Source organism: Somniosus microcephalus, chromosome 8, assembly GCF_052327205.1.
Source record: "Somniosus microcephalus isolate GS21.2 chromosome 8, FLI_Smic_1.0, whole genome shotgun sequence".
NCBI lineage: Eukaryota > Metazoa > Chordata > Chondrichthyes > Squaliformes > Somniosidae > Somniosus > Somniosus microcephalus.
In genome coordinates, this window is record NC_140994.1 from 39,821,620 (window position 1) to 39,849,320 (window position 27,701).

Below are 27,701 nucleotides of genomic sequence, written 5' to 3' on the forward strand. Positions count from 1 at the left end.
GCTGCAGCACGGCGCGCTGCGGTACTGCAGGCCTTCCTCCCCTTCTTAAAGGGGAGGGGCCTGCACCAGCGTGATCAGAGATCGCGAGTGCCAGTAAAAGAGCCCGGCACCGAGGAGAGGTGCCGGGCTCTTGGGACACAGCCGGCACTGCCCGGGGGGTGGGCTCAGGAGGTCGGGGATGGCGGCGCGAGGAGGTGCTGGCAGGCGGCCAGCAAAAAAAATGGCCGCCCCGCACCTCCCCTTTAATTAGCGCCACTACCGCCGCAGGTCGGCCCCCCGAACCGTCCAGCGGGGCGGTAGCGGGGCGCTGTGCACACCGATGACGTCATCGATGGCGGCGCAGCGCTACAGGCTAACGCCGCCATTAGCGGCCCGCTAAATTTCGCGGGGGGCGTGGCCAGTGGCGCAGCCCACCGAATTTCTAGGCCAGAGAGACTAAAATACAGGCTGGATGAATAGTTATCAAGTTGAGAAAAATTTTCACTATCTCCTTATCAACAGGCAATAGGGTTCAAGATTGAAGTTGGGGACAGCAAAGAGAGGTGATCCTGTGACACTACAAAGTATAAATTATAGCCTGTTCGACATAGGAAAAGCTCCCCCATTTTTGCAGTCATTAACTGTATAATGTATATGACAATAAAAAACACCAATAGACCAGCTTTTCAGCTTATTACTAGAGGTATTCATTCACAATGCTCAGGAATGCAATTATTAAATAAGATGCATAAAAGTTACTAACAATTTGGTATTGTCCAAAAGCTAATGAAGGTTTAAAACAGCAACTATCACCCACTACATTCACTCTTCAACAACACTTGCGGCAGAATTCTTTGAAATCACCGTTGTACAAAGAAATTCATTTGCATGTATGTTCATCACTCTATGCATGTTTTTATGCCTGTAAACATACATTACTTTATCATCATTTTGTATTTCCCATGTTAGATTCACATTGTACTATATCAGTCCTAACAAATCGTGCACACTGTTCTCAACAATTGCTTCCAGAAAGAGCTGATAGACTCAATTACAGCATATCAAATAAACGTACAACACTGTAAAAAGGGGCTTGCAGACCATACTTTCTGCACTCCCCCACCCCCCTCCTCTTCAATTGGATTATTGCAAGAAAAAATGTTCAACTATTGCAGTTGGAAGATATTACTACACAATTCGACCTTTCGTCTATTCCGTAGTTAATCCTTCACTGGGGAACAGCCCTTGTGGGCTTTAAATTTATCTTGCCTGTGAGTAGGCTTGATATACAAAATCCAGACCTAACCCACAGATCATAGGTCACCTGGTATTTATGTAAGGGGTTCCTTAATGGTTTTGGTAACTGCCTAAAACTAATTTGAAACCACATAAATGTCTGTAATTTACTTCAAGAAACCATTATGTACACTTCATCTTCACTATAAACAAGGTCCTTGGAAACCAAGCATTTGCCATGTTGTAATGGGTGTGTGTTATGGTAACACAGGATATGGCAGAATATGAAAAAGAGAACTAAGACTTCACTATTCTCACAGAGACAGAGTCAGACAAAGAGCCTTCTAGTGAAGGAGATGTTGTACGTTATTGTGTAGAGATTAATAGGTGGCTAGGAATGTGTTTCAATGATGACAATAATGAGTAGAATGGATGACATCATGAACCCTGGGAGACTGGTCCCTGCCATGCCTTTTTTTTGCGTAAAATTCACATTGGGTGGACCAATTTCTAGGCTGAATCTTCTTCCCCAGAAATGCGGCCGCTGCCAAAATGTGGCTCAGTTGGTAGCACTCTCGCCTCTGAGTCAGAAGGTTATGGGTTCAAATCCCATGCCAAAGACTCAAAAATCTAGGCTGACACTCCAGGGCTGCACTGTCGGAGGTGCCGTCTTTCAGCCGAGACATTAAACTGAGGCCCCGTCTGCTCTCTCAGGTGGACGTAAAAGATCCTATGGCACTATTTCGAAGAAGAGCAGGGGAGTTATCCCTGGTGTCCTAGCCAATATTTATCCCTCAATCAACATCTAAAACAGATTGTACGATAGCAAAATACTGCAGATGCTGGAAATCCGAAATAACAACAGAAAATGCTGGAAAAACTCATGTTATTTCTAAAACAGATTATCTGGTCATTATCACATTGCTGTTTGTGGAAGCTTGATGTGCGTAAATTGGCTGCCACGTTTCCTACATTACAACAGTGACTACACTTCAAAAAGTACTTCATTGGCTGTAAAGCTCTTTGGGACGTCCGGTGGTCGTGAAATGCATATAAATGCAAGTCTTTCTTTCTTTCTTTCAAATTGGCAGTTAATGGCTTCTGAGTGTCCAGGGCGTCCACCTAAAACAAGCAGGAGTGTTCCTCCAGTTTCCATAGCAATACTGCAGATTGCTGTCGGCCTGCACTGACCCTTTCCTGTTTGCCTCCCCCATCCAGGACTTACCTATTGGCAAGCTCAGCGTCCAAACTGACCAATTTTGGGAAGACTCCACACCGGCGAGCTGCATCGGGATTACCGATTGGCATCCACAACTCGCTGGTATTATGGAAACGAGGGCCAAGGTCCAATTTGGTATGAGCCTCGGGCCTCCGGCTTCGGGCACATGACGCAAAACTGGCACAAAACCTTCTCCCTAGTGTGTGTTGTGGTTTTAAAACACTCAAAGACATATTTTAATGTTTATAGCACGTATACATGCACAGGAATTCTTTTACTGTTTCCAAGCAAACAGTATCAACTTGGCAGCACGGTGGCATAGTGGTTAGCACTGTTGCCTCACAGTGCCAGGGACCCGGGTTCAAATCCGGCCTCGGGTGACTGTCTGTGTGGAGTTTGCACATTCTCCCCGTGTTTGCGTGGGTTTCCTCCGGGTGCTCCGGTTTCCTCCCACAGTCCAAAGATGTGCAGGTTAGGTTGATTGGCTATGATAAAATTGACCCTTAAGTGCTAGGGGGATTAAATACGTGGGGTTACAGGGATAGGGTGGGATATGTGTTGGTGTAGGGATTACGGGGATCGGGTGGGATATGTGTCGGTGCAGGCTCGATGGGCCGAAATGGCCTCTATCTGCACTGTGGGGTTTCTGTGAATCTGTGAAAAAAAAAATGAGAAGGTTATGGGTTAAAGCCCCAATGCAGGACTTGAGCATAGAATCTGAACTGACAATCCAATTCTGAGGGCATGCTGTATGCCTGTTCCAGTGATTTGAGTGGACATCAAAGATTCCACAATAATAAGCAATAATAAGAGTTACAATGGTCTCTGTGGTAAACCACTAATCTGCCTATACAGAACATGTCTGGGCATGCCTCAGCTGGCTCCGCCCCTGGCTCCACCCCTAAGCCCAGGTATAAAGGTGATTGACCTCCAGTCCCCCTGGCTTTAAGGATCGGTCTACCAGCAGAGGCATGCTCGTATTCTTTTGTTAATAAAAGCCTACTTGTTATAAGTTTAACTCTTAGTCTTCTGGAGTTATTGATGGCGCATCAATTTTATTAACAAAAGGTTTTGAAATGGAGCAAATCCTGAAACCGGAACGCCTGGAACTGGACCTTCAAACGGCGGATGCATCAAATAACTTCGAGCACTGGCTGAGCTGCTTCGAAGCATTCCTGCAGGCCTCCAGCACTACCGTCAGGACCGAAGCCAACAAACTGCTAATACTGAACTCACGGGTGAGCCACCAAGTATATTCGATTATCCGAGACGCTGTATCCTACACGGCCGCTATCACGATACTAAAAGAACAATATACTAAGCCAGTCAACGAGGTCTATGCTAGACACCTCCTGGCTACCCGCAAACAGCGACCTGGGGAATCGGGTGACGAATACCTACGGGCAGAGAGTCCTCGGCCGGGACTGCAAGTGCAAATCGGTGACGGCCGCGGAAAAGACTGATGACCTAATCAGAGACGCCTACGTCGCCGGCATCAGGTCCAGCTACACTCGACAGAGACTGCTAGAGCAAATTGGGCTCAACCTGCAGAAGGCTGTGGCCCTTGCTAACTCGCTGGATGTGGCCCTCCGAAACATGGATGCCTACCCCCCCCGACCATACGGCCCTCCCCGCCCCGTGGATGTCGCGGGGGCCGCCATCTTGGGACACGGTAAGGCCACAGGCCTGCGCCACGCCACCACCGCCACGGCCCACCTGCAGCCCAACTACAGCTGCGATGTCCAGAGGCTCAAAGTGCTATTTCTGTGGCCAGGCCAAGCACCCCAGACAGCACTGCCCGGCGAAGGACGCGATCTGCTCCAAATGCGGAAAGAAGGGGCACTATGCCAAAGTGTGCAGGGCGAAACCGACCACGGTGGCATAGTGGTTAGCACTGTTGCCTCACAGCGCCAGGGACCCGGGTTCGAATCCGGCCTCGGGCGACTGTCTGTGTGGAGTTTGCACATTCTCCCCGTGTTTGCGTGAGTTTCCTCCGGGTGCTCCGGTTTCCTCCCACAGTCCAAAGATGTGCGGGTTAGGTTGATTGGCTATGATAAATTGACCCTTAGTGTTAGGGGGATTAAATACGTGGGGTTACGGGGATAGGGTGGGATATGTGTTGGTGTAGGGGTTATGGAGATCGGGTGGGATATGTGTCGGTGCAGGCTTGATGGGCCGAAATGGCCTCTATCTGCACTGTGGGGTTTCTGTGATTCTGTGAACTCCAGCAGCGCCGCGTGTGAGCCGTGCAGGTCGCCATCTTGGACACCACCAGCCGCGTGTGAGCCGTGCGGGCCGCCATCTTGGACATCACCAGCCGCGTGTGAGCGGTGCGGGCCGCCATCTTGGACATCACTTTGGGACCAGGCCCCTGACTCCCCCACTGCCTCGCGCGAGTACAACAGCGACCCACCGACCTCAACGATGGCCTCCATCATCCTGGACCAATCCAGGCCTCACCAACTGGCCAGGTCCACGATGGACATCAAGGTAAACGGTCACGCAACAAACTGCCTATTTGACTGCGGGAGCACGGAGAGCTTTATCCACCCCGACACGGTGCGACGCTACTCCCTATCAGTCATGCCCACGCGCCACCGGGTCTCTATGGCCTCCAAGTCCCATACGGCGGACGTCGGCAGCTACTGTGTAGCGACTCTGACAGTAATGGGCACAGAGTACAAAGACTTTAAACTCCTTGTCCTGCCACAGCTCTGCGCTGCTGTGCTACTGAGACTGGATTTCCAGTGTCACCTAGAGAGTGTCACGATGGCGTACGGCGGGCCCTTGCCCCCACTTACAGTCTGCAGCCGGCAAAATTTAAAACAACCGCCGCGCACAATATGCAGCCTATCCACCCTGAAAGTCAGCCCCCCCCCCCGTTGTTTGCTAATCTCGCCCACGACTGCAAGCCCATCGCAACAAAAAGCAGGCGGTACAGTGCCGGGGATAGAAGCTTCATTAAAATAGAAGTAGAGAGACTCCTGCGGGAGGGGATTATCGAGGGCAGCACCAGCCCATGGCGAGCCCAAGTAGTGGTCGTGAAGACCGGCGAGAAACAGCGCCTGGTCATTGACTACAGTCAAACAATCAATAGGTATACCCAATTAGACGCATACCCCCTTCCCCGCATATCTGATATGGTCAATCAGATTGCACAGTACCGGGTATTCTCTACCATTGACCTGAAGTCGGCATACCACCAACTCCCTATCAGGCCTGAAGACCGCCAGTATACTGCCTTCGAGGCAAACGGCCGCCTCTACCACTTCCTCAGAGTCCCCTTCGGTGTCACCAACGGGGTCTCAGTCTTCCAAAGGGAGATGGACCGGATGGTTGACCAGAACGCGCTGCAGGCCACTTTTCCCTACCTGGACAATGTCACCATCTGCGGCCATGACCAGCAGGGCCATGACGCCAATCTAGAAAAATTCCTCCGAACAGCCCAGCGCTTAAATTTGACATACAACAAAGAAAAGTGTATGTTTCGCACCACCCGATGCGCTTCACTCCATACGGTCACTACTCTGTACCGCCACGAACGCCACCCCTCACGAGAAAATGTTCGTCTTCCCTAGGAAATCCACCTCGGGGACATCGCTACCGCCACGGCTGACGTCTCCAGGGCCCGTCTTGCTCAGGAAGCACGTGAGGAGCCATAAAACAGACCCCCTGGTCGAAAGGGTCCACCTCCTCCACGCCAACCCACAATATGCATACGTGGCGTATCCTGACGGGCGGGAGGACACGGTCTCCATACGAGACCTCGCACCCTCAGGTGCCACCGAAAACACCATTACCCACTACCCATTACCATTACCCACTACCATTACCCACGACACACCCCTAGAAGGGAATCCACATCTAACCCAAGTAGACGGCACGCCAGGGCCCTGTGACCCACCCTTATACACCCACCGACCCCGCACCCACGAAGACGACACGCCGGTGCTCCGGCCCACGCGGGAAACGGCCGCGGGAAAAGAACCGCCGCAGCCGGCACCACGACGATCACTACGGCAGACAAGACCCCTGGAGAGACTTGCCTATACGAACTTCTGAGACACTTCACTCTGCCGGACTCATTTTAAACAAGGGGTGAATGTGGTAAACCACTAATCTGCCTGTACAGAACATGTCTGGGCATGCCTCAGCTGGCTCCGCCCCTGGCTCCACCCCTAAGCCCAGGTATAAAGGTGATTGACCTCCAGTCCCCCTGGCTTTAAGGATCGGTCTACCAGCAGAGGCATGCTCGTATTCTTTTGTTAATAAAAGCCTACTTGTTATAAGTTTAACTCTTAGTCTTCTGGAGTTATTGATGGCGCATCAGTCTCTCAATCAGCACCACCAAAAACATCTTATTGCCATTTGTCAGAGCTCTCTATGGGGAAAATGCCTGCTGCATTTGCCTACATAACAACAATCACTGTACTCCAAACTAGTTAATTGTGTTTGGCTTTTGAGGAGTTTCTGGGTGATATAATAATGTACTATTCAAATGCAAGTCTTTCTTTTCCAAACGGGTTTTGTCAATGGAGTTTCTATCTTCCATTATTGACATTAAGCTTTCTTCACTGTGCTAGCCATTCCTTTCAGCATCTCTCCCAATGGCGCTGCCACTGGAGTGCAATTCAATAAAAAATGATCTTCTGGTGGGCCTAGCACCCACTTGTCATTTTCCTCATCCGCCAAATGCAGACATTTTCAGTCAACCACTCTTTTCTCTAAGCCTCCTCCCAGTCTCTGTCCAAAATAAATAAAGTCAGGCATTTGTTCATTAGAACATGGATTCTTGCACATGTCAAGGCCACTGGTTATATTAGTGGTTCTCAAACATTTTTCAGTCAGGTGGCACCAAAATGTTTTCACAGTCTCTCATGCCCCTCCAGCTAAAGACACGCTACCAGTAAGTTTTCAAAAAAATCTCTCTCTTCTCCTTGACTTCTGTTTCTTTCTTGCACACCAGCTCTTCATTCACTTCCATTTCTCTTTTGCTCTTTCTTTACTTCAGCTTTACTTTCACTCCTGCTTCACTTTTGTTTTTTTCTCTCTCTCCCTCAATTCTCTTTTCCTCCCTGTGCTCCCTTATTTTCTCTTTTCTTTGAAGATGTAACTCCTGTAAATGTTGTTCATTTATTTCAGGACCCTTACATCAGACTTCCAAATCAGTTAGTTGGCTGGGTGGCAACCATAAATTGTTGGTGTTGGGGAACAAGTGTAACCAGAGTTCAGGATATTCAGAGGTCTGGAGGTAGGGGCATTTTACTGTTTGTGGAAGGAGGAGAGCAATTTGATGTGTAAACTTATGATTTTTGGGGGAGTTTGTTTTATATGTTTATTATGTGACTCAGCTGACACCTTGGTGTTCTATACATTAAGGAAGTTACTACATAACTCTTAAACATATTATAAATCAGATCATTAACACAGAAAAATAAAAGTACCAGATATATTGGGAGTGGAATGGGATTCAAAGTTTATTATAAAGATGTACAAATATATACATACAGATTATCTATAATTCATATTCTTCAAGAAGAATTTTTAAAACCTCTATAAATGTAGTAGGTATGAATGTAGAATAAAATGTAACAGATAAACTGTATCCTATAAAAATTTTATGATCAGAAAACCTTCTTTCAAAGCCTACCATCTGTGAAATATCTATGAACATGAAAATATAGACAGCTAGTTTTTTCCTTAAAAGTGGAGGACTATAAGGTCCTTCATTTCACGTTTATTATGCTTTCTGTGTCTTTCCTCATTTTTCATCAGCGCTGCATTAAGTATTGATATTGATTTCTTGTAAATGTACTAAATGGATGGCTAGCAGTTTTTTGTTATTGTTCTGCAGTACTTGTATGTAATTTATTACTGCTGCAACCAATGCCAGCTCTCGGTGCACAGTGTAAAGCATCAGCTTTGTTCTGGCGCAGTCACAGGCAACACTTTGCTTTTGTTAAGCACCAATCTAAATTATTACTGTGTAAAACATAAATTACAGTTAACAATTTAATTCTGTTATTGTCACTTACTGTCTAACATTTGAATTTCCACACTGTATCAATTAAAAACGAATAATAAGATCACAAAAGAATATACTTGACATATATAAATAGGCCTTGAAATCACACTGCAAATATTTGCGTATGAATCCTTAACATGTTTGTATGAAATTACTTTGTCTCCTAGAATCACAGTGTATGTCAATGAGAGAAGCACAGAGCTTTTTATGTTGCTACATACAGGATCAGGCTGGCGATGTGGCCTTTGGGCTGGAGCTGAGTGTGAAGGCTACAAGCCTGGGCAAAGGCTTCAACCCTAACAATAAACTTATATGGCTTGAAACTGAGAAAGAGGTCCGGGATTCAGTGTGACCAGGATGAGGAGGGAAGTTGAGGAGGATTAAAGGCCAGCGTGAGAGAAGGTGTTTCCCTCGGTGGTGAACCCTTTACTTGTTAGCTGCAAGCAACTATGTGTAATATCAGTAACTACTAAACAATGTCATGTACATTTTTGATTGGTATTGTTTGCTTTTAAGGTGATAAAAGTTGTGAAAAGAAATCTCCTAGGCAACATATCAACTTGGCAGATTTATAGCTCCACTATTTTCAACCAGTAAATGCAAATTAGGTATGTTATGGAAACAAGCAAAGTGGGTGTGCTGTAACTGGACAGGGGCTGTGTGTAAAAATACAATGAAGTCCTTTCATTCCAGTCTCACTGTTTTCAAATGACATGAACAAATTAAAAATAATACAATGATATATAACAGTACAATTTAAATTACAAATTTGCTGGGCACATATTGCCTCCTTCCAGTTAGCTTCACTCGGCTGGTAGTACTCTTGTGTCTGACAGAGGGTCATGGGTTCAAGCCTCACTAATTATTTGAGCACACCTAAGCTGACACTCCAGTGCAGTACTAAGGGAATGCTGCATTGTCAGAAGTGCTGTTTTTTGGATAAGAAGTCAAGTTGAAATCCCGCTTTGGTGCTCAAGTGGACATAAGACATCTCATGGCATAATTCGAAGAAGAGCAAGTAGTTCTCCCATTGTCATGACTAACATTTCTCCTTCAGCCAACAACACCAAAACGGATTATCTAGCCATTCATGCATAGTTGTTTAAGAGACCTTGCTCTGTACAAATTAGCTGCCATGTTTGCCTGCGTAACTAAGTAACTACTCTTCAAAAGTAATCAATTAGTTTTAAAGTGTTTTGGACATTCTGACTAAATAAGGCACTGTATAAATACAAGTTCGTTCTTTCTTTCTCTACTATGATTAAACTTTTCAATACACTGATAAACAAAAATTGTTCAGTGCATGTTTTGCAGTTTTATCGGTAACCTAAAGCCATGTAAAATTTAGATTCCTTGTACATTTGACAGGGATAAAGAATTTTAATTGCAGTTAGCAATAAACGAGTGACTAAAAAGCTATACAAATGTCTAATTGTTTGATAAAAGTCCCAAAGCTGATGGCTGCAATTACTTCTGAACCCTGGGGCAATAGTTTATCAGTTCTCACTCAGAAGTTGAAGTCACTTTGGCCTAGAAATTGGGTTGAGGCGCCAACTGGCGCCAAGTTCGCTGATTTTTGCGCTGCGTTGGGAGTAATACCGATCGCCAGAAATTCAGTTTCAGAAACCCTCGAAGGCCACGGCACGGCACGCTGCGGTACTGCAGGCCTTCCTCCCATTGTTAAGGGGGAGGGGCCTGCAACAGCGCATTCCCCGATCGCGAGTGCCGGCAAAAGAGCCCGGCACCGAGGAGAAGTGCTGGGCTCTCGGGAAACAGCCGGCAATGCCGCTGTAGCGCCGTTCGCTACCAAATATCGCGAACAGGGCGCTGCGCACACCGATGACGTCATCGGTGGCGGCGCAGCGCAACAGGCTAACGCCACCATTAGCGCCCCTGCTGAATATCGCGGGAGGCGCAGCCAGTGGTGCTACAGCCACTGACTGCCTCTTTAGGCGCTAACAGGTGGCGCTACTCACCTCGGAGTCCACATCACGGAAGACCTCTCCTGGTCCCTCAATACCTCCTCTCTGGTGAAGAAGGCCCAGCAGCACCTATATTTCCTAAGGAGGCTGAAGGGATGTAACCTGTCACCCCTGATCCTCTCTAACTTTTACCGCTGCACAATAGAGAGCATCCTGACGAACTGTATCACAGTATGGTATGGCAGCTGTAGCTACTATGACCGGAAAGCCCTGCAGCGGGTAGTCAAAACTGCCCAACGCATCACCGGCACCCGGCTACCGACCATAGAGCACATATACCAGAAACGCTGTTTACGGAGGTCACGGTCCATCATCAAAGACCCTACCCACCCCAGCCACAGTCTGTTCGCCCTCCTGCCATCTGGGAGACGCTACAGATGCATTCGCACCCGTACGACCAGATTTAGGAACAGCTTCTTTCCCAGGGCTGTCATCCTACTGAACTCCACAAATAAGCTCTAAAGCCTGCACATCTGCCAATGCACTTTATTATGGTTATGTTTATGTTAATGTATTACAAGCCAAATGTATGTTGAATGTTTAAATGTCTTAATCTAAATGTACACTCTCGGGAGCCGCAAGCCTACATTTCGTTGTACTGCACTTGTGCACTAACAATGACAATAAAGTTGATTATTATTATTATTATTATTTCTCCCCCTTTCAGTTTTACTGTACTGTTGAGCTAAATTTAGTTACTTACAGGGTTAACTGTTTTACCTAACTTGAGAAGTGTTCAAGTAGTCAACAGTCAGTGGTTGGGATGTTGCTGGGGGAAGAGACAACAGGGGTAGATTTTACAAATTAGCACTTTCAGGGCAGAACTTTGTGTGGTGGGAAAGTACTGGGAATTTGAAGGCCAAACTGGGGGAGAAATTCGGTTGGTAGCGCCTCCAATTAGCGCCTAAAGAGGCCGAGAAGTGGGGCGTTAGCCAATTTTCGGCTGGGTGCAGTGAGCCCAGCGCCTCGCCCCATATTGAGCATACATTTAGCGCCGGCGCTAAATCTTAGCGCCCGCTCACGGGCGCAGGCAGATCATGACGTCATTTGAGTGTGCAACGCCTTTTGGGCGCCCGGACCGGAAATTCAGTGGCGCCCCCCTCCGTAGCGCCTGGCACTAATAAGGACAGCTTACCTGGAGCCTTCCCCAGTCGCTTTCAGGCTGGAGGGGCGTTATTTAAAGGGCACTGGTGTGGTTTAAAAGCGGCAGCCTTTTTGGCTCACAACTTCTTCGAGAGTTACAGAGAGTTGCTGGGCTGCACACTGCGAGCCATTTCACCACTGAGCCAGCGCTGGCAGAGGAACTTCAGCCTTCTGACCATCACCTTGCTGTTGGTGAGCATTTCCAACGGCAAAACTTTCTTTGCGCACTTATTATGGGGGCTGCATTGGAGGGGAACGTCCTGCTGCTGAATCATCTGGAAAGGGCACAGAGACGCAGGGAGAGAGGAGCAGGCATGGCCAGACGGAGGAGGACCAACAGATGTCGCCACACCAGACCTTACGCTGCCAGGGTTTTCCGACAGCAGTTTTCCTACATGAACATGTCGGAGGAGCAGTGTATCAGAAGGCTGCGCTTTAGAAAGGAGGTGGTGACTGAGCTGTGCCACCTGCTTCAGCCAGATCTGCAGCCTCAGATAAGGTGCAGGACATCTCTGTCGGTGGCTGTGAGGATGACTGTTGCCCTAAACTTCTACGCAAGTGGCTCCTTTCAGGCCGCAACTGGGGACATAGCCAACATCTCGCAGTTTGCGGTGCATTGCTGCATCCGTCAAGTGACTGATGCCCTGTTTAAAAGGAGGCGGCAGTACATCTCCTTCCCAATGACCCCGGACAAGCAGCGGGAGCGCGCAGAGGGCTTCGCTGCAATAGCGGACTTCCCCATGGTGCAGGGTGCCATTGACTGCACGCGCGTGGCTTTGCGGGCGCCTGTAGAGAATCCGGAGGCGTTCCGCAACCGCAAGGGGTTCCATTCCTTGAATGTCCAGCTGGTCTGTGACCACCGACAGTTGATCCTCACAGTGAATGCGCAGTTCCCAGGCAGCAGCCTCGACGCCTTCATCCTGCACCAGACTTCTGTTGCAGACCTTTTCGAGGCCCCGGCTCACCCAGGAGGCTGGCTTCTCGAGGACAAGGGCTATCCTCTGTGCCCGTGGCTGATGACCCGCCCCTTTAAGAGCTGGCCGGCGCCAGTGTGTCTCGAGGAAAGTGATTATTGACAGCACCCTCGCTGCGCCCCGCCGCCACGAAATTGGGTTGCGCCGCCGGGTTAGCGCCTTAAGAGTATCGTGCAGCGTCTGATTTAGCGCCGCAATCACCTTCAGGGGCGCTGCAACCCAATATTGCGCCAGGTGGCGCTAAATTGCGCCTGGCGCTAAACTTTGCGCATCGCCAGGACTAGCGCCCCAAACGGGGCTATACCCAATTGCTCCCCCACTAACTGCATTAAATCAAGAGTTAATTTTTTTCACCATTGTTTTGTGCACTTACAGGAATGCACAGGTTTACTTATTGTGCATTCTCAGAGCTGGCACGTTGCAATTAATGAACAACTGAGCAGCCAATCAGGGAAAAAACTGTAATAACCATGCAGAATCACCTATTAACTCCCTTAATAGACACGTAAACACTATAAATAACACTTAGTGCGTTAATCCAGCTGTGGAGCTTATGGAGGCAATAAGGTGTAGAAAGTCTCTCGTCGCAGATGAGGCAATATAAATCACTATGAGCACCACAGCCTAAATTTTCCAATTGGGATCACTTGATTTGTGAGCACAGGGAGACATGGGGCAGATTTTTCCTGTTCCTGCATCTGGGGCTATTGGATCGCCTGCGCACAGAAAATACAGGAAAATCAGGCAAAGAGGAGCGCACACCGTAAGGGAGCCTGTCCGACTTTCAATCTACAGTATTTAAATTAAATTAACGGACGGAAAATTGAGCGGGCTCCATTAGGGATGTGTCGTCTGCCCCGTGTCGATTTTTCATCTATTTAAATTAACAGACGGAAAATACGAGTGGGCTCCTTTAGGGGCGTGTACTCCTCCCTGCCTATATTCACTGAGCCCAAGCAATCCAATAGCCCTGGGCACAGGAGCAGAAAATACTGCTCCATACACTACACCCTGTGTATGGTTTCTTGCCGAATACCAACACTAACAGCAAAGGATTTCAGTCCCTCAACTAGTAGCAACACATTATGCAAGTCAGTGTGCTGTTCCCTGGCAGCTGTCATGATGCCTTCATTTCAAAGCAGTCCACTCTACTGCCACTGTGACTTAAAAAGCCAAGTCTTGGGATGGCTTCTGGGAGATGAAGGTTAATTTCTGTAGCCAAGGCTGATGACACCCTGTCATATTTCAACACACAATCTGGACATGTAATAAGGTGCATTCATCAACCAGAGTAATGACGAAGCACATCAACAAGCTGTGTGGAGCAGTGCTTCAGATTCCTGGATCAATCCGGGGAGTCCTGCAATATAGTCCTGGCTGGAGTCTTATAGACTGTGATTGCATGCAGCAAAACCTTGCCTTGCAGAGAGGCCTCATCATAGAAACCCCAGAAGAAGAAGGTCCCCACTGGCAGCAAGAGGAGCAGCAGCAACCTGAAGAGCCTGCAGAGGACAAGTTGTTGCCAGCTGGAAGAGGCACTTGTGCCACTCCTGCCAGGAATCATCACTTAACCTTGACACCTGGTCACTGCATTAAGAATCCTGTCATATCTCCCTGCTTCTCTCCAGAAGCATCTTTCCTATGCAAAACAAAAAATCCACCCATTCACACAACATGAAAGCAACTTCCAAACCTTTCTAATTACAATGTATGGATAGATAACAACTTTAGTCTGATCATCATTTTAATTAGAACCCATACTATCTTGCTCCATCTCTCTGTCTCTCTCCCTTTGTCTATTTTGCTCCCTGTCTAGATTTCTAGTGCCTTGTGCTTATTACCATGGTGCTTCCTGTTGTTGTCAAGGTATGACATATGGGGGCAAAATTGGGTCGTGCCCCCTTTGGGGTGTTAACTTCGCCTACTTTTAGCGCCCCGAAAAAGTTAGCACTTCCGCGCCCGAAACTCACTAGTAGCGCACCAAAAGGGAGGCGGGGCATTACTGGAAGCGCCCTGCCTCCCTCTTGGGGCGCTGCGAGTGAATAGCGCCACGTTCTGCGGCACGTCATGCCGCGGTACTGCAGGCCTTCCTCCCCTTATTAAAGGGGAGGGGCCTAGCGCAGCACGACGCGGGGCCCAGCTGGGCCACCAGGGATCAGAGTGCCGACAAAAGTGCCCAGCACTCAAGAGAAGTGCTGGGCTCACGGAAGGCAGCCAGCACCCCGTGGGGGGGCTGCGTAGAAGGCCGGAGACAGCAACGGGGGCAGGTGCTGGCAGGCGGCCAGCAACAAAAATGGCCGCCCGGCACCTCCCCTTTAATTTGCGCCACCCCGGCCGCAGGTAGGTCCCCTTCATCCTATCGGACATAGCGTCCGGCGGTAAGTCAGGCGGCGCTACCAAAGATCGCAAGCGGGGCGCCGCGCACGGTGATGACATCATCACCGGAGGCGCAGCGCCGCGGGGCGCTAACGGTTACTGCCGCCGCTAACCTCCCGCTGAATTTCGCGGGAGGCCTTAGCAGCGCCGCGCCCAGGCGCTAGTTGCTTTGCACCCCGTTAGTGCTCTCTTAGGGCGCTAATGGGAGGCACAAATCAACCGAATTATTCCCCCATGTTCTCTTAACCCATGCCTAGCCATGCGTGGGTAGTAGAATTGGCACCCACTGCCTAGGAGACCTCCTTCTATTGTCCCCAAGCAGCGCTCCTTGGGTCCTGCCATAGAGGGTATGCCTTCCTCCAGCAGCACTTCCATTGCTCCATCAGAGGACTTGGGAGCTCCGAGAACCCCAGGGCCCACCTGCACACATTGTTCTATGAACTTTCTTTTCTTGAGTAAACACAATTTAAAAGCCTTTGGTAGCTTAAAGTGCTGGACGATGTCTGCCCCTTTAAGCTGTTTAAGGTCTTTAAATCCTGCAGCAGCTTCGTATATCCCACCCTCTAACAAGCAAGCTCCAAATCTGAAAAAACAGGCTTATGAAGGAATGGAAAAATGGCTTCATTGTGTTGAAAGGACAACCCATAACAAGGTGGAGGGTCCAGTAGGTGCAAGAAGCAACCCAGTGTCAACAACCTGCCATACTTAGAATGATGCATGGAACGTGTCTGATTTGAAAAAAAGTGTGACGGTAAACAGTGACAACTGTCAATCATTTTACACTGCTGAGTATGGCTTCAGCGATAAATTGTTTTGCACTGCTATAAGTAGATATAAGTGACAACTATTTTATATTGATAGAAATAACTAACAAAGGAACTTGCAAGTGTCAGCTAACTTTACTTGAATAGTTTCTTAGAAGGGTACTGTTAATCTGAATAAGGTTGTTCTCCTTGGAGCAGAGAAGGCTAAGAGGAGATCTGATCATGAAGGACTTAGATAGAGTAAATAAAGAGAAACTGTTTCCAATGGCAAAAGGGTCGATGAAGAGAGGGCACAGATTTAAGGTGACTGGCAAAAGAATCAGAGGCAACATGAGGGAAAACTTTTTTACGCAACGAGTGGTTAGGATTTGGAATGCACTGCCTGATAGGGTGCTGGATACAGATTCAATAGTAGCTTTCAAAAGGGAATTGGAGAAATACTTGAAGGAACTGTATAACAGGTGGCAGATGCAATACCACCCGTTTTGTGCTGCTGCCCAAGACAAGTTTCTACCCGTGTCTCTCAGGCAATGATGTGGGGTAAAGTTGTTGAAAGCATTGAAAGAAAGATGAGATGGGGGTAAGTTTTGAGATTTTTTTCAGAATTGTATTATTTATGTGTTTCTTAAAGATGTTTAAAGAAAATAGATGAATTTAACTTTGATAATACTTTTGAGATTGCCACAAACACTATAATTAGGCGACACAGGGTTAACCTTAGAAGAGGGAATGTGCAGATAATTTAAATCTAACTACTTTATGCAGAGGGTGGTGATTGTGTGGAATGAATTGCCCAGGGAGACAATAGGGGCTGACAGTGTGGAAAAATATAAGAGGGGAATTGGATAGATATTTGAGGCGCGAATGATTAACAGGCATTTGCTTTTGGAACTGGCCAGATATACGGCAGGGTCTTTTTCAGTCCTGTACTTCCCTATGTTCCTATGTTTATTATACTATTTTTAGTGGAATGTAAGGTAGGATAAGTGGGATTTCCCAATGATTTTCACATCTTTTAGAACAAATGTTATTTTCCAATTAAGTGTGCACTGGTACAATGTATGATGTCATCATGTTGTTGCATGATGCTTCTCCAGTGATTCCCATATTTCACCCTAAAATTTGTTTTCTTTTAGCAGCCCTAACGTAACTAGCTCAAAATATGAATTCTGCTTTTGGTACACATGAAACAAGACTGGAACATTTCCAGCTTATAACTAGAAGTCAACAAAACTGAACTATTAATGGCAGTCTAAAGTGGATTATTTTGTAAACCAGTTTGCTGCACAGAAAGATATGTCAACCTCAACATATCTTGCACATATAAATGAATTAAATGTCAGAATGACATTACACTGTCACACTTCAATGGTGCATTATGAGAAATTACAAGTCATCCTGTTACTAAACCCATTACAACAATGTATTCTGCATATGAGATATCATTTTGTTTTATCAAGAGCACACTCTTGGTAAAAGCTGGGTTTAATATAGGTCATTATGTTGTATGGAGATTTACAACTGCACTGGAACGACAGTTCTCAAGCGATGCATCCTGCTCGTAAATCCCTATACAGTGCTATAAGGGATTTATAGCACAACCTCCTAAGCTTCACATTTTGGCAGTATACTTTTAAGAAGTTACCAGTGGCATGTCCAAGGAAGCCATATCAATGAAATAAAGGAAGTACACAAATACATGTTATTCAGCTCTAAACTGGGCTAATAACAAGGACAGAGTGTACATGAAATTAGTTCAAAGATTTATTCAGTTCTACATGAATTGATAATAGAGAAAGGCTATGAAACAAGTCTATTATGAGTCTGTTACTTTACTGATATCCTTATTTCTAAAAACCACAACATTTGTTAATAATAATTCATGACTGACAAAACACACGCTATTATGGCCGCAGTCCCTGAGACTAACTTTTATACTGGAATGATTGAACTGTTGGCTTGTCATCCAGTGTATCCCAATCTGTGAAAGAAAGGTGAAAACAAGCTGAACAGATGTTTAATATGAGATGATGAATGTGATTAAATAATAGGCGTAATTTTCTGAAATTGCAAGACTGGCTTAGAAGCTCGCCCACTGGGAATGCATATCGGAAATTTCTGTTTGCACTCACCATGATTTTCCATACCAGTGCATGGAAAATCATGGGATTAGGATGCTCAATTTCCTGATATGCACTCCCAGTGGGTGAGACTGCACATCAGGAGCATGATTTCAGAAAATTATCCATGATATTGTATTGTTTAACCTCATGCTTCAGTTATTTATTTCTGCTCCTTTTGGGACCCACATACCAATCCCCAATTGAGATTATGATCGTGGCCTGCTCTCAGACAGTTATAAATGCCAGTTCTGAGCTGTAAGCAAGGACGCGTGCAAACTTTGTTCAGTATTTGACTCAGCCTCCTCTTTTGCTCCTTCTGGACAAGTGCCTGAATCACCTCCAGTATGATAAATTTAACACCATCTGTTGTTTATTTGTTTCCTGCTTTAACCTACAGTTCATGTTCAGGACAGAAACATTTAAAACATATACCAAAATAAGCAATTTGTAGGCCTACCTGTGGTGAATAACCTATAAGAGCCCAGAGGTATCCAGCAGTCAAATTCCTGTGATGTGAAAATTCGAGTTCATCCGCCTCTTCTCGATTCAGAGCTATGTGTAAACAGCCGTGGTAGTCGCCTATCAACCGTTGCCCACCATGCAGATCCAAAATGTCCCACGTGCCAATTTTACCAAGCGCTCTTGTTAAATCACTAATGTGGCGGAACGATAAGTGACCTGAACATGTATTGAAAAAAAATTAGTAGTCTTTATTTTGTTCTTTAATATTATGAAAAAGAAACTGAAAAAATACATCACCTGAAGTTTCTTTATTAAAAACAAAATCACATAATCCCCAACTGGAACCCAATTGCTGTTTTTCTAGACAATTTTAAACGTGCATAATTTCCTCTAACATGTAGCAGTCTTCCCACATTATCTGGTACAGTACACCCTTGCTGTTTAGAAGCCAAGAAAATACATATTCTAACGAGGGTCGTGCGGTAACTAAGAGTTCATTTACTTTAATGTAGCAGCTGTCTCCAAGCATTTCTACTCAGATTGTGGTGTTTTGTGTAATGAAATCTAGCACATCGTCTGTTTTTTGAATGACTATGTGGTGAATTGAATAAAGTATGGCCTAGAAATTCAGTTCTGACGCTATTGCGGCGCTAAAGTCGGGCGCTCGTCAAATTTAGCGCCCGCCGGAAAGTGCAGGCGAGCTCGCCGAAATTCAGTAGATTTGGCCAACTTTTTGGCCGAGCGCTGCACAAGGCGTTGGAACCCTGTGTTCAGGCGCTAATCCGGCGATGCAGCCTAATAACGCCGATTCCGGGCGCAGCGCAGGTGCGATCATGTGGTGAGTGTCAGCAGACACCCTGACGCCGGCCAGCTCTTAAAGGGGGAAGGGTCAACTTTGACTGCAGCCACGCCCTGCATGCTGTAGCCCTGCAACTAGGCCTCAGGAGTGGTTGTGTGGCATATCAACGCCTGGAGGACATGGAGAGGGCCCGTGAAAGAGCCGAACGCTTCTCTGAGCATGCGCTGGGTGTGCTCCTTCATGGGGTGCGCAAAAGAAGGCGGGTCGTTTGCCCGGCTAGTGGCAGGAAGGCTCCCAGGAGCCAGTTCAGGGAGGCCTGGACCAAAATTGCCCGGAGGGTCTCCTCCAGCTCAGATGTTCCCAGGAGTGCGGACCAGTGCCGCAAGAAATACAACGACCTATGTCGGCTGGTCAAGGTGAGTACCCTTTCCAATGTCCCCCTCATCCTTGCATGTGCACCTCCCATTAGGGCCAAAGGGACATCCAAGGTCTAATGGCCAGCCCTGCTGCCGCTGCAATGGCACTTGCATGTTAATCAAGAGCTCTTTCTGCACTTACCACACTGTGCAAGCTATTCCACCATGGGAGGCCTCACACAGAGCTACAGGGCACCACACTGTGCAAGCTATTCCACCATGGGAGGCCTCACACACAGCTACAGGGCACCACACTGTGAAGCTATTCCACCATGGGAGGCCTCACACGCAGCTACAGGGCACCACACTGTGCAAGCTATTCCACCATGGCAGGCCTCACACACAGCTACAGGGCACCACACTGTACTTAGACGCCCTCCTTTCTCTTGCAGGCCAAGCTGGCGAGGAACGCCAGGAGCCTCCGTGTCACTGGTGGAGGCCCTCGCGAGTTCCAGGAGCTGACGCCTCTGGAAGAGAGGGTGGCCCGACTGCTGCGGCACCCGGTGATTGGGCCTGTGGCGATCGGCGACGCCGACCCTATACTGGAGCCCACTGGTAAGGACAGGACCGGCTGCACCTCTATCCTTGCCCTCGTGCATCAGATCTACATCCTTCCCCAGTGGCCGATAAATGCGCATAATGCACCAGTGCGGCCTCCCTCGCTGTCGGCCTGTCCTCACTCTAAAGCTACACTTGTGCCTTCCTGCTTTCAGCTGGTGAGGAGGAGGTGCTCCCTGAAGCCCACACAGCCAGGCCCTCGGAGGAGGAGGACGTGGAGGAGCAGCAGGAAGGCGCCACCTCGGGGGAACCCTCCTCCGCTCCAGGACATGCCAATGAAGGGGATACGTCTGGCGTGCCGGAGAGCCAGGGGGAGGCGGGGGAGGGGAGCCCCGAACCTGGTCCCAGTGGCATGGACGCCCGCGGCAAGGCTCCGGCGGCACGCGACCCTTCTGCCCAGAGGGGGGAGGCGGTGGAGGGGAGGGCAGAACCTGGTGTCAGTGGCGTGGCCGCACGCGGCAGCGCTCCGGCGGCACGCCAGCCTTCTGGCCAGAGGGTGGAGGCGCCCTCCAGTCCGGACTCGGACGTCGCCCAGGAGGTGCGCCTCCTGGACGAGATGTCGGCAGCGTCGGAGCGCCGCCACGTGGAAATCATGGAGGTGCTGGCACAGATGCCTCAGGCCATCGAAAGCCTCTCTCAAAGTGTGGTGGCTTTCGGCCAAGCCCAGGCCAGGGGCCTCGAGGTTTTCGCTGCAGCGCACGCCAGGGGGGTGGAGCTCCTTGTGGCAGCGTATGAGAGGGGGGTCGAGCAACTCGAGGCAGCGCAGCACGCCAGTCGCCAGCTGAGAGGTGCTGTCCAGACAATGGGACTGCAGATGCGGGGACATGCCGGCGCAGTTGGGGCACTGACTTCTGCGACCCTCGCACTGGTGGGGAGGCGTCGCCAGGCCAGGCGCCGCCCTGCTGCCGCACACCGGTCTGGCCACCCACAGTTTGGCGCGCTTGCTCCCCGGCCAGGCCGCCCGAGTGCACGTGTGTCTGGCGACCAGCGCGCGCCTGGCATCACCCACCTTGTACCCATTGGTGCAGGCGAGCCTGCCACTCCCCCAGCCACGGTGCAAGGAGCTCCTGCAGCCACTGAAGAGGGCCACCCACAGCTGCAGCAGCCACCAGCCGGCCCCTCCCGGGCCCGCCCTCGTGTAGGCCGACCCCCAAGGGCATCTGGCGAGACGCCTTGTCGCCCTGAGGATCCTTCCCCCAGCCTCGGCACAGCCTCACGGCCCAGCTTGAGGTGCAGCAGCAGGACGGGCCGGGGCAAAAGACGCCTGTCCACACACTCGCCCTCTCGCCACACCCAATAGAGTGTGTTCACCGAGGGTTTGGGTGATGCGGGGGCTTCTGTTCTGGGGGGCATTATGTGTTTTTGTTTTATGGGGGTCTTTGTGTTGTTGGGGGGGCTTGTTTTTGTTAGGCCAGTGATGAGGCCATTTGGATGCTGATGTTATGTTAGTCCTCCCCAGGTTTTGGGAGTGACAGAAGTTTGTTACTGTTTTTTGGGGGTCTTCTCTGTTTTGCTCTTCCATGTGGGAAGGGCCCTGAGGTTTTCAAATAAAGATGTTTATTTATTCACCATGTGCAGGTGTCATGTTTCAAGTGGTTGTTGGGTTAACCGGCTGAGGGCTTGCGAAGCGGCTGCGTTCAGTGGGCCAGGCCATTCCCTGACAGGGGGCCTAGAAGTGTCGAGCAATAAGCCCCCGGCGGACGGCCCTTGGACCTTGTCGCTCCCTCCTGGCCTGGTGCTGCTCCTCCTCAGGGTCCTCCTGCTCGTCCTCCTGAGGTGGTGGCCCAATGTCAGGTGGCAGTGCCTGAGTCCTGCGGATAGCCAGGTTGTGGAGCATGCAGCAGACCACGACGAACTGGGAGACTCTATCCGGCGAATACTGAAGAGACCCGCCCGAACGATCCAGGCAACGGAACCGTTGCTTGAGGACGCCTATCGTTTGCTCTATTAGGTTCCTTGTGGCTTGATGGCTTTCGTTGTATGCCAGCTCCGCTGGGGTCCTGGGCGCGCGGAGCGGGGTCATGAGCCATGTGCACAAAGGGTGCCCTTGTCCCCGAGAAGCCATCCCCTTGGTTGAGGCTGTGCCTGGAACATGTCAGCCACAGTAGTCTGTCGCAGGATAAAGGCATCGTGGATGCTTCCTGGGAAGCGGGCATTGACAGCTAGGATGCGCTGCCTGTGGTCACACACCAGCTGCACATTTAGGGAATGGTAGCCCTTCCGGTTGCGGTCTTGCTCGGCATTGCGGATAGGTGGCCGCATAGCCACATGCGTGCAGTCAATGGCGCCCTGCACCATGGGGAAGGCCGCGATCCTGGCAAATCCGAATGCACGCTGCTCCTGCTTGTGTTGGGTCATGGGGAAGGAGATGAATTGGTGGCTCCTCGCGAAAAGTGCTTCGGTGACCTGTCGGATGCAGCGATGCGCGGCGAACTGGGAGATGGTCGCGATGTCCCCAGCAGCGGCTTGGAAGGAGCCGCTTGCATAAAAGCTGAGAGCCACCGTGACCTTCACTTCCACCGAGAGAGACGCCCTGGACATGAGCTGTGGCTGCAAATCTGCATGAAGCCGCTGGCAGATCTCTTCAACCACCTCCCTTCTGAAGCGCAGCCTCTTAACACAATGCGCCACAGTCATGGTGAGATATGAGACCTGCTCCCGGTATTGCCTGACTGGGTAAGGCCAACGTTGGCGACGCCTAATGGCCCCTCTGCGTCTAGCCATGCCTGGGCCTGTCTCAAAGCGTATGCCAGCCCTTCGCACAAAATGTCGCAACTGAGGGTTGGCCCCCCATGCAGCCCCCATTACAAAGTTCCAACCAGCAAAATCACAAGGATGCAAATGTCAAAGCACTGGCTAGAAGCCAAAAAGACCTCTCCTATGGTGTCCGAAATCAGTAATCTCTGTGCCTTGCTCTCTGTGCAGAAATCCAAACCAGTCAAGTCATTGCAGCGAAATGGCTAGCTTTTATGGGTGAGTGGATGTGCCCTTTAATTAGCGCTCCCCGAATCCCACAGGGCCTCTGTTGAGTTCCATTTCACAGTTCTTAGTAGCGCCACGCCAACATCGGCCGGGCGCCACTGAATTTCCGGTTTGGGGCGCACAAACGGCGTTGCACGACGGAATGACGTCATAAGATGCGCGCGCAGCTGACCGGGCGCTAACACTTTGCGCCGGTGCTAAAGCCCAGCTGAATTTCGGCGTAGGCGCAGATCCGGCGGTGCCCAGGCGCTAAGTGGATAGCGCCGGAAATCTGGCGCTAACGTCTGGCGCAAACAGCTGAATTTCTAGGCCTATATGTCTTATAGATTTATATACACTACCAACTCATGTTAAGAAAGTTGATATAACACTGCCATGCCTGTATTTCCTATATAGTAAACCATTAATAGGGTGCATTTGATTTATTTTCTAACAGTACATGCACCATTATTTTAAAACAAATCTTCTAAATTTCTGCTAAAAGAACCAGTTATTAGAACCAAGGTGGCAGAGGGTTGCTAGCACCTATGGAATCATGCCCCAGTATGAGTCCACCATCTTCAGCAGAGGGGCAAAGAAACTTGAGGAAGGGGAAAGGGAACTACTTCCTGCTTGGGAAAAACCAGAAGGGACCAAGTCAGACCAGTTGATCTACTATACGTATGGTGGATATTCATCTGACTTCTCCATTAGACAACAGACATTGGAATTTAGAGCAAGAGTATTTGCCTCATTTATCAAAAATAAATGTGAACAGTTGTTTTGGACAGTGGCTGGAAAAAGTACACTGCATGAAATGTAATGCTGTAATGTCAGAAATTTATCATTGGCAATACTTCTTCAGCTCCTTCATTTCACCGTCAACACATTCCTTGTATAAAAAAGCAGTAAAAAGGCACAATTTTAAAGAAAAGCCTAGACAGAATAAACTTCCAGCTTAAAGTACTCTCCGCTCTTTTTAATAAAAAATAAAAAAGAAATCACATAGCAAGAAGAGTTTCAGTTTTGTTAGTCACTTGAGGCTTCCACTTGTACTTAGATCTGGTCAATGATGTATCTTGTTGAAATGGCCCTGAGTGGCTCAATTCAGCAGCACTGTAATTGGTGCTTCGAATCAACCTGGTGACCGAGCCAGGAAAAGCTGGACCTGGCTGAGTGTGCAGAGTAGCTGAACAAAACTTCAGAAAGGAAACATTTTATGCAGCGTATGTTGGAAATCTCCTTCACTGCTGCAGCTTTCTGACAGTGAAGTTGCTATAGAGATTGACCTGCAAATATGTGTAAGATTGTTGTACTGGTCTGCAGGAAATACAAAAATGGTGGAATACCAACCTGACGTTTACAGATCAATTTGCTCAAAGTACTTGTCCTATTGGATTTCAAAAAGTAGATGTTTATCACTTTCAGTATAACCGGCTCATCACAGCTAGCTGCGTTTACTGATTCTGCAAATAACTTCAACTTATTCCATGTACCCAGCACAGGTTTGATTCCCAAACTTAATTAAAAACCTAATGTGATGTTTCAGTGTGTGCTACAGACCCATACGGAATATTGAAGTCTCGGGTTTGATCCCTCCCTGGGGTGAGCTCGCTGATCTCAGCCAGGCAACTGTAGGATTGGCACAATTGGCATTAGTTGCCATATGGGGAAAAATCATCCAGGGTTCCTACTCCTGATCGCTATACAGTAAGTCCCTACTGTAACACTCACATCCATGAATGTTAGGTGAGGATACTGGATTTGGCTTTGATTTCTAATTATTTTCAATATAAATTTACAGCTGTTTTAGGCTATGTGGAAAATGATGATGGTGGAATCCAAATTTATGAGACGCAAAAAGCAATTTCTAGCCTTTATAAAGTATCAACCACACTATTCTCTGTTTCATTCTGTATACAACAGTAGGTCTCTAACTTATTCTGCAGAAATATCATACTTAAATCTGCTTCAGTACTCACCAGACAGCCAATGTGGTGTAAGAATATTGGTGATCCATGACGTATACCCTTCCTTGAAAGAACAAATAAAGGATTCAACGTTGCATGGAGCTATGACCTCATTTATCTGTGGCACTTCTGGGTCCAGTTCACAGATTGGATTCAGAAAGACTACTCGTGGGAAGAAGGCACTCTGGCGAAGACACACACCATTTTTCATCAAGTGATTCCACAAATTTAACGTTTTGGTCTATAGAAGATAGTAAGAGGAGGTAAGTGAGTAATGGGGGGGGGGGGATATTGAATGTAAAGGAACACAAAAAGATAGGGCAGTAGGCTATCAAAAAAGGGGAGAAATTATTCATACATGCAATACAGAATTACAGGCAAAGTTGAGAATAATGACACTAAGATACGAAGTAAAAACAAGACTAGGTAGCACAATGGGTTAGTGCACTCTCAGAACCGAGTTTGATTCCAACCCAGATTAATGCAAGAAAATCTTACTGTTGGCTTCAAGATTCCGACATGAGAAATGAGTTTGGGCACTCTCAATCCAGCTCCTAATACATGTCAGTCCAGAGCACAAAATTGTCCCTGTTTGGCACTAAAATAGCTATTTAATTCAGAACTATTAGCATATATGGCAAATGGAAATGTCATGTTGTTGCTCCTGAAATTGGTGTTAATGCACAGTCTTGGGGTATAATAGAGGGAGTTTAATTTTGCATTTAACCTATGCCATACCTGATCTGGAACTGCTTGATGGTGGGACTGGCCACATGAAATGGGGAAGGTGTTCAATTTTCAGAATTAATGGGGGAAAAATTCAGTTGTTTGCGCCTCCCGTTAGCGCCTTAAGAGGGTGCCAATTGGGGCGCAAAGCAACTAGAGGCCGGGCACGGCGATGTTTGTGCCGCTCGCGAAATTAACTAGACATTTTGCGGCGGCGCTAAACACTACCGCCACGAACTCCTGCGCCGGCAGATTGTGACATCAGTCGAGTGCGCAACGCCCCATTAGCGCCCCGGACTGGATATTGAGTGGCGCCCCCTGCCTTACTGCCTGCCGCTAGCAACGACAGGTTGAGGGGAGCGTTATGCTGTCAGAAAGGGACTAGGGGAGCGCTATTTAAAGGCGACTGCTTCCTGCCTTTTTTTGTCAGTGACATTTTTGCACCACGCATTCTGAGAGAGAGAGAGAGAGAGAGAGACTTCTGGAGAGATTCAATGCTGTGCGAAGGAGTTTTGAGTACTGAGCAGCACTTTGCAGGTTTATTTGGATTTGCCCTTCCTTGCTTCGCCATCGCTCTGAGGTAGCGCCTCGCTCCTCGGCCTTTGCGCCTTAAGACAGGTGTGAAGCGCCTGATTTAGCGCTCCAATCATCTCCAGGGGCGATAAAAGCCAAGTTTGCTGTCGGAGGCGATAATTAGCGCCAGGCGCTAAACTTTGCGCACCGCCAATAATGGCGCCCCAAATGGGGCAATACCGAATTTTTCCCCCAATATCTCTCATTTTGACCAGCAATAAGACAGCAATAGAGATGTTACTGATTTTTTTTTAATTGAACCATTTATTGCTTTATAAAAGAGTATCTCATTCAGCATTAGTGGATAGTCAGCAAAGCATGAACTTGAGCTTTAAGAGATCTAGTTCAAAATAGACTACGTAATGTATTAAAGGCAACACTAAATGGGAGCAGAACTGGCTCACATCAGAAAGCCTAACTGGCTCATATCAGAACAGTAAATACATGTCATGACTATATGAATCATTGAAGTCCAAAGAATCAGTTCTGGCATCGGAATTCCTGAATAAATAATGAATCTAGATGTTTGGGATAGGATGCTGAAGGCTATAAATATCTTTTATTATTTTTGCAGAACAATATCATAAATATTAATTACATGTGGTTATCTATTTTTTGGTGAGAAATGTTATGAGGAATGGAAGTTTTCATTTTGCACGCAGCAGCAGCACAAGGTTATATACATAAATGTGTTATTCTGTGTATACTACTTCATGATGTGCAAGAACACACCATTCAATTAAAGGACACAAAACATACTTCCTGATGGCTTAGTGAGTTTATCTGATGAATAGCTGAGCATTACAGAGCAGCTAAACCACTAGCCTACATTCATCCCCAGCCAGCCATGCAGCACCATTATAAGTGGGGGTTGGAGCTCAGGTTCCCCAGATTATGGGAGCTGGTGCATTGGAATATACAGAAACGCCTACAAGAACAGGAGAGGAATTATGAGGATAGGCAGTGCCAGAATCAAGTGCAGAAGAGTAATTTGTAATTGGAGAGCAACCAGGAAGAGAGGAATTGGCAGCACAAGAGCCACCAAGAATAGGAGCAGGATTGTCAGCACAAGAGTCACCAGGAACTGGAATGGAATTGGCAGCACAAGAGCCACCAAGAATAGGAGCAGGATTGTCAGCACAAGAGTCACCAGGAACTGGAATGGAATTGGCAGCACAAGAGCCACCAAGAATAGCAGCAGGATTGGCAGCACAAGAGTCACCAGGAACTGGAATGGAATTGGCAGCACAAGAGCCACCAGGAGCAGTTATAGGAAATGTAACATTAAATGATGTGCAAGCAGAAGAACCACCAGGAGCAGGAGAAGAATTGGCACCATAAACAGCAGAAGCAGGGGAGGCGGCTAATGCAGCACAGCAATCAGGAACATGAGGAATCATTAGCAGAAGAGCTGG

General features: G+C 48.1%; 1 protein-coding gene across 4 annotated transcripts in view; it reads right to left on the minus strand.

The window, feature by feature from the left end:
* LOC147113475 (uncharacterized) overlaps positions 1 to 27,701 on the minus strand; it is a 275,092-nt gene that overhangs the window by 187,535 nt on the left and 59,856 nt on the right. For 2 of the 4 annotated variants that reach the window (XM_085994613.1, XM_085994612.1), the window contains exons 5-7: positions 25,000 to 25,228; positions 18,279 to 18,499; positions 17,629 to 17,679 (exon numbers count right to left, since the gene is read on the minus strand). In XM_085994613.1, the coding sequence (XP_085850739.1) occupies positions 17,629 to 17,679; positions 18,279 to 18,499; positions 25,000 to 25,228 (501 nt within the window). The remainder of the gene's footprint in view (positions 1 to 17,628; positions 17,680 to 18,278; positions 18,500 to 24,999; positions 25,229 to 27,701) is intronic. The other 2 variants (XM_085994615.1, XM_085994614.1) reach the window with 1 other exon arrangement.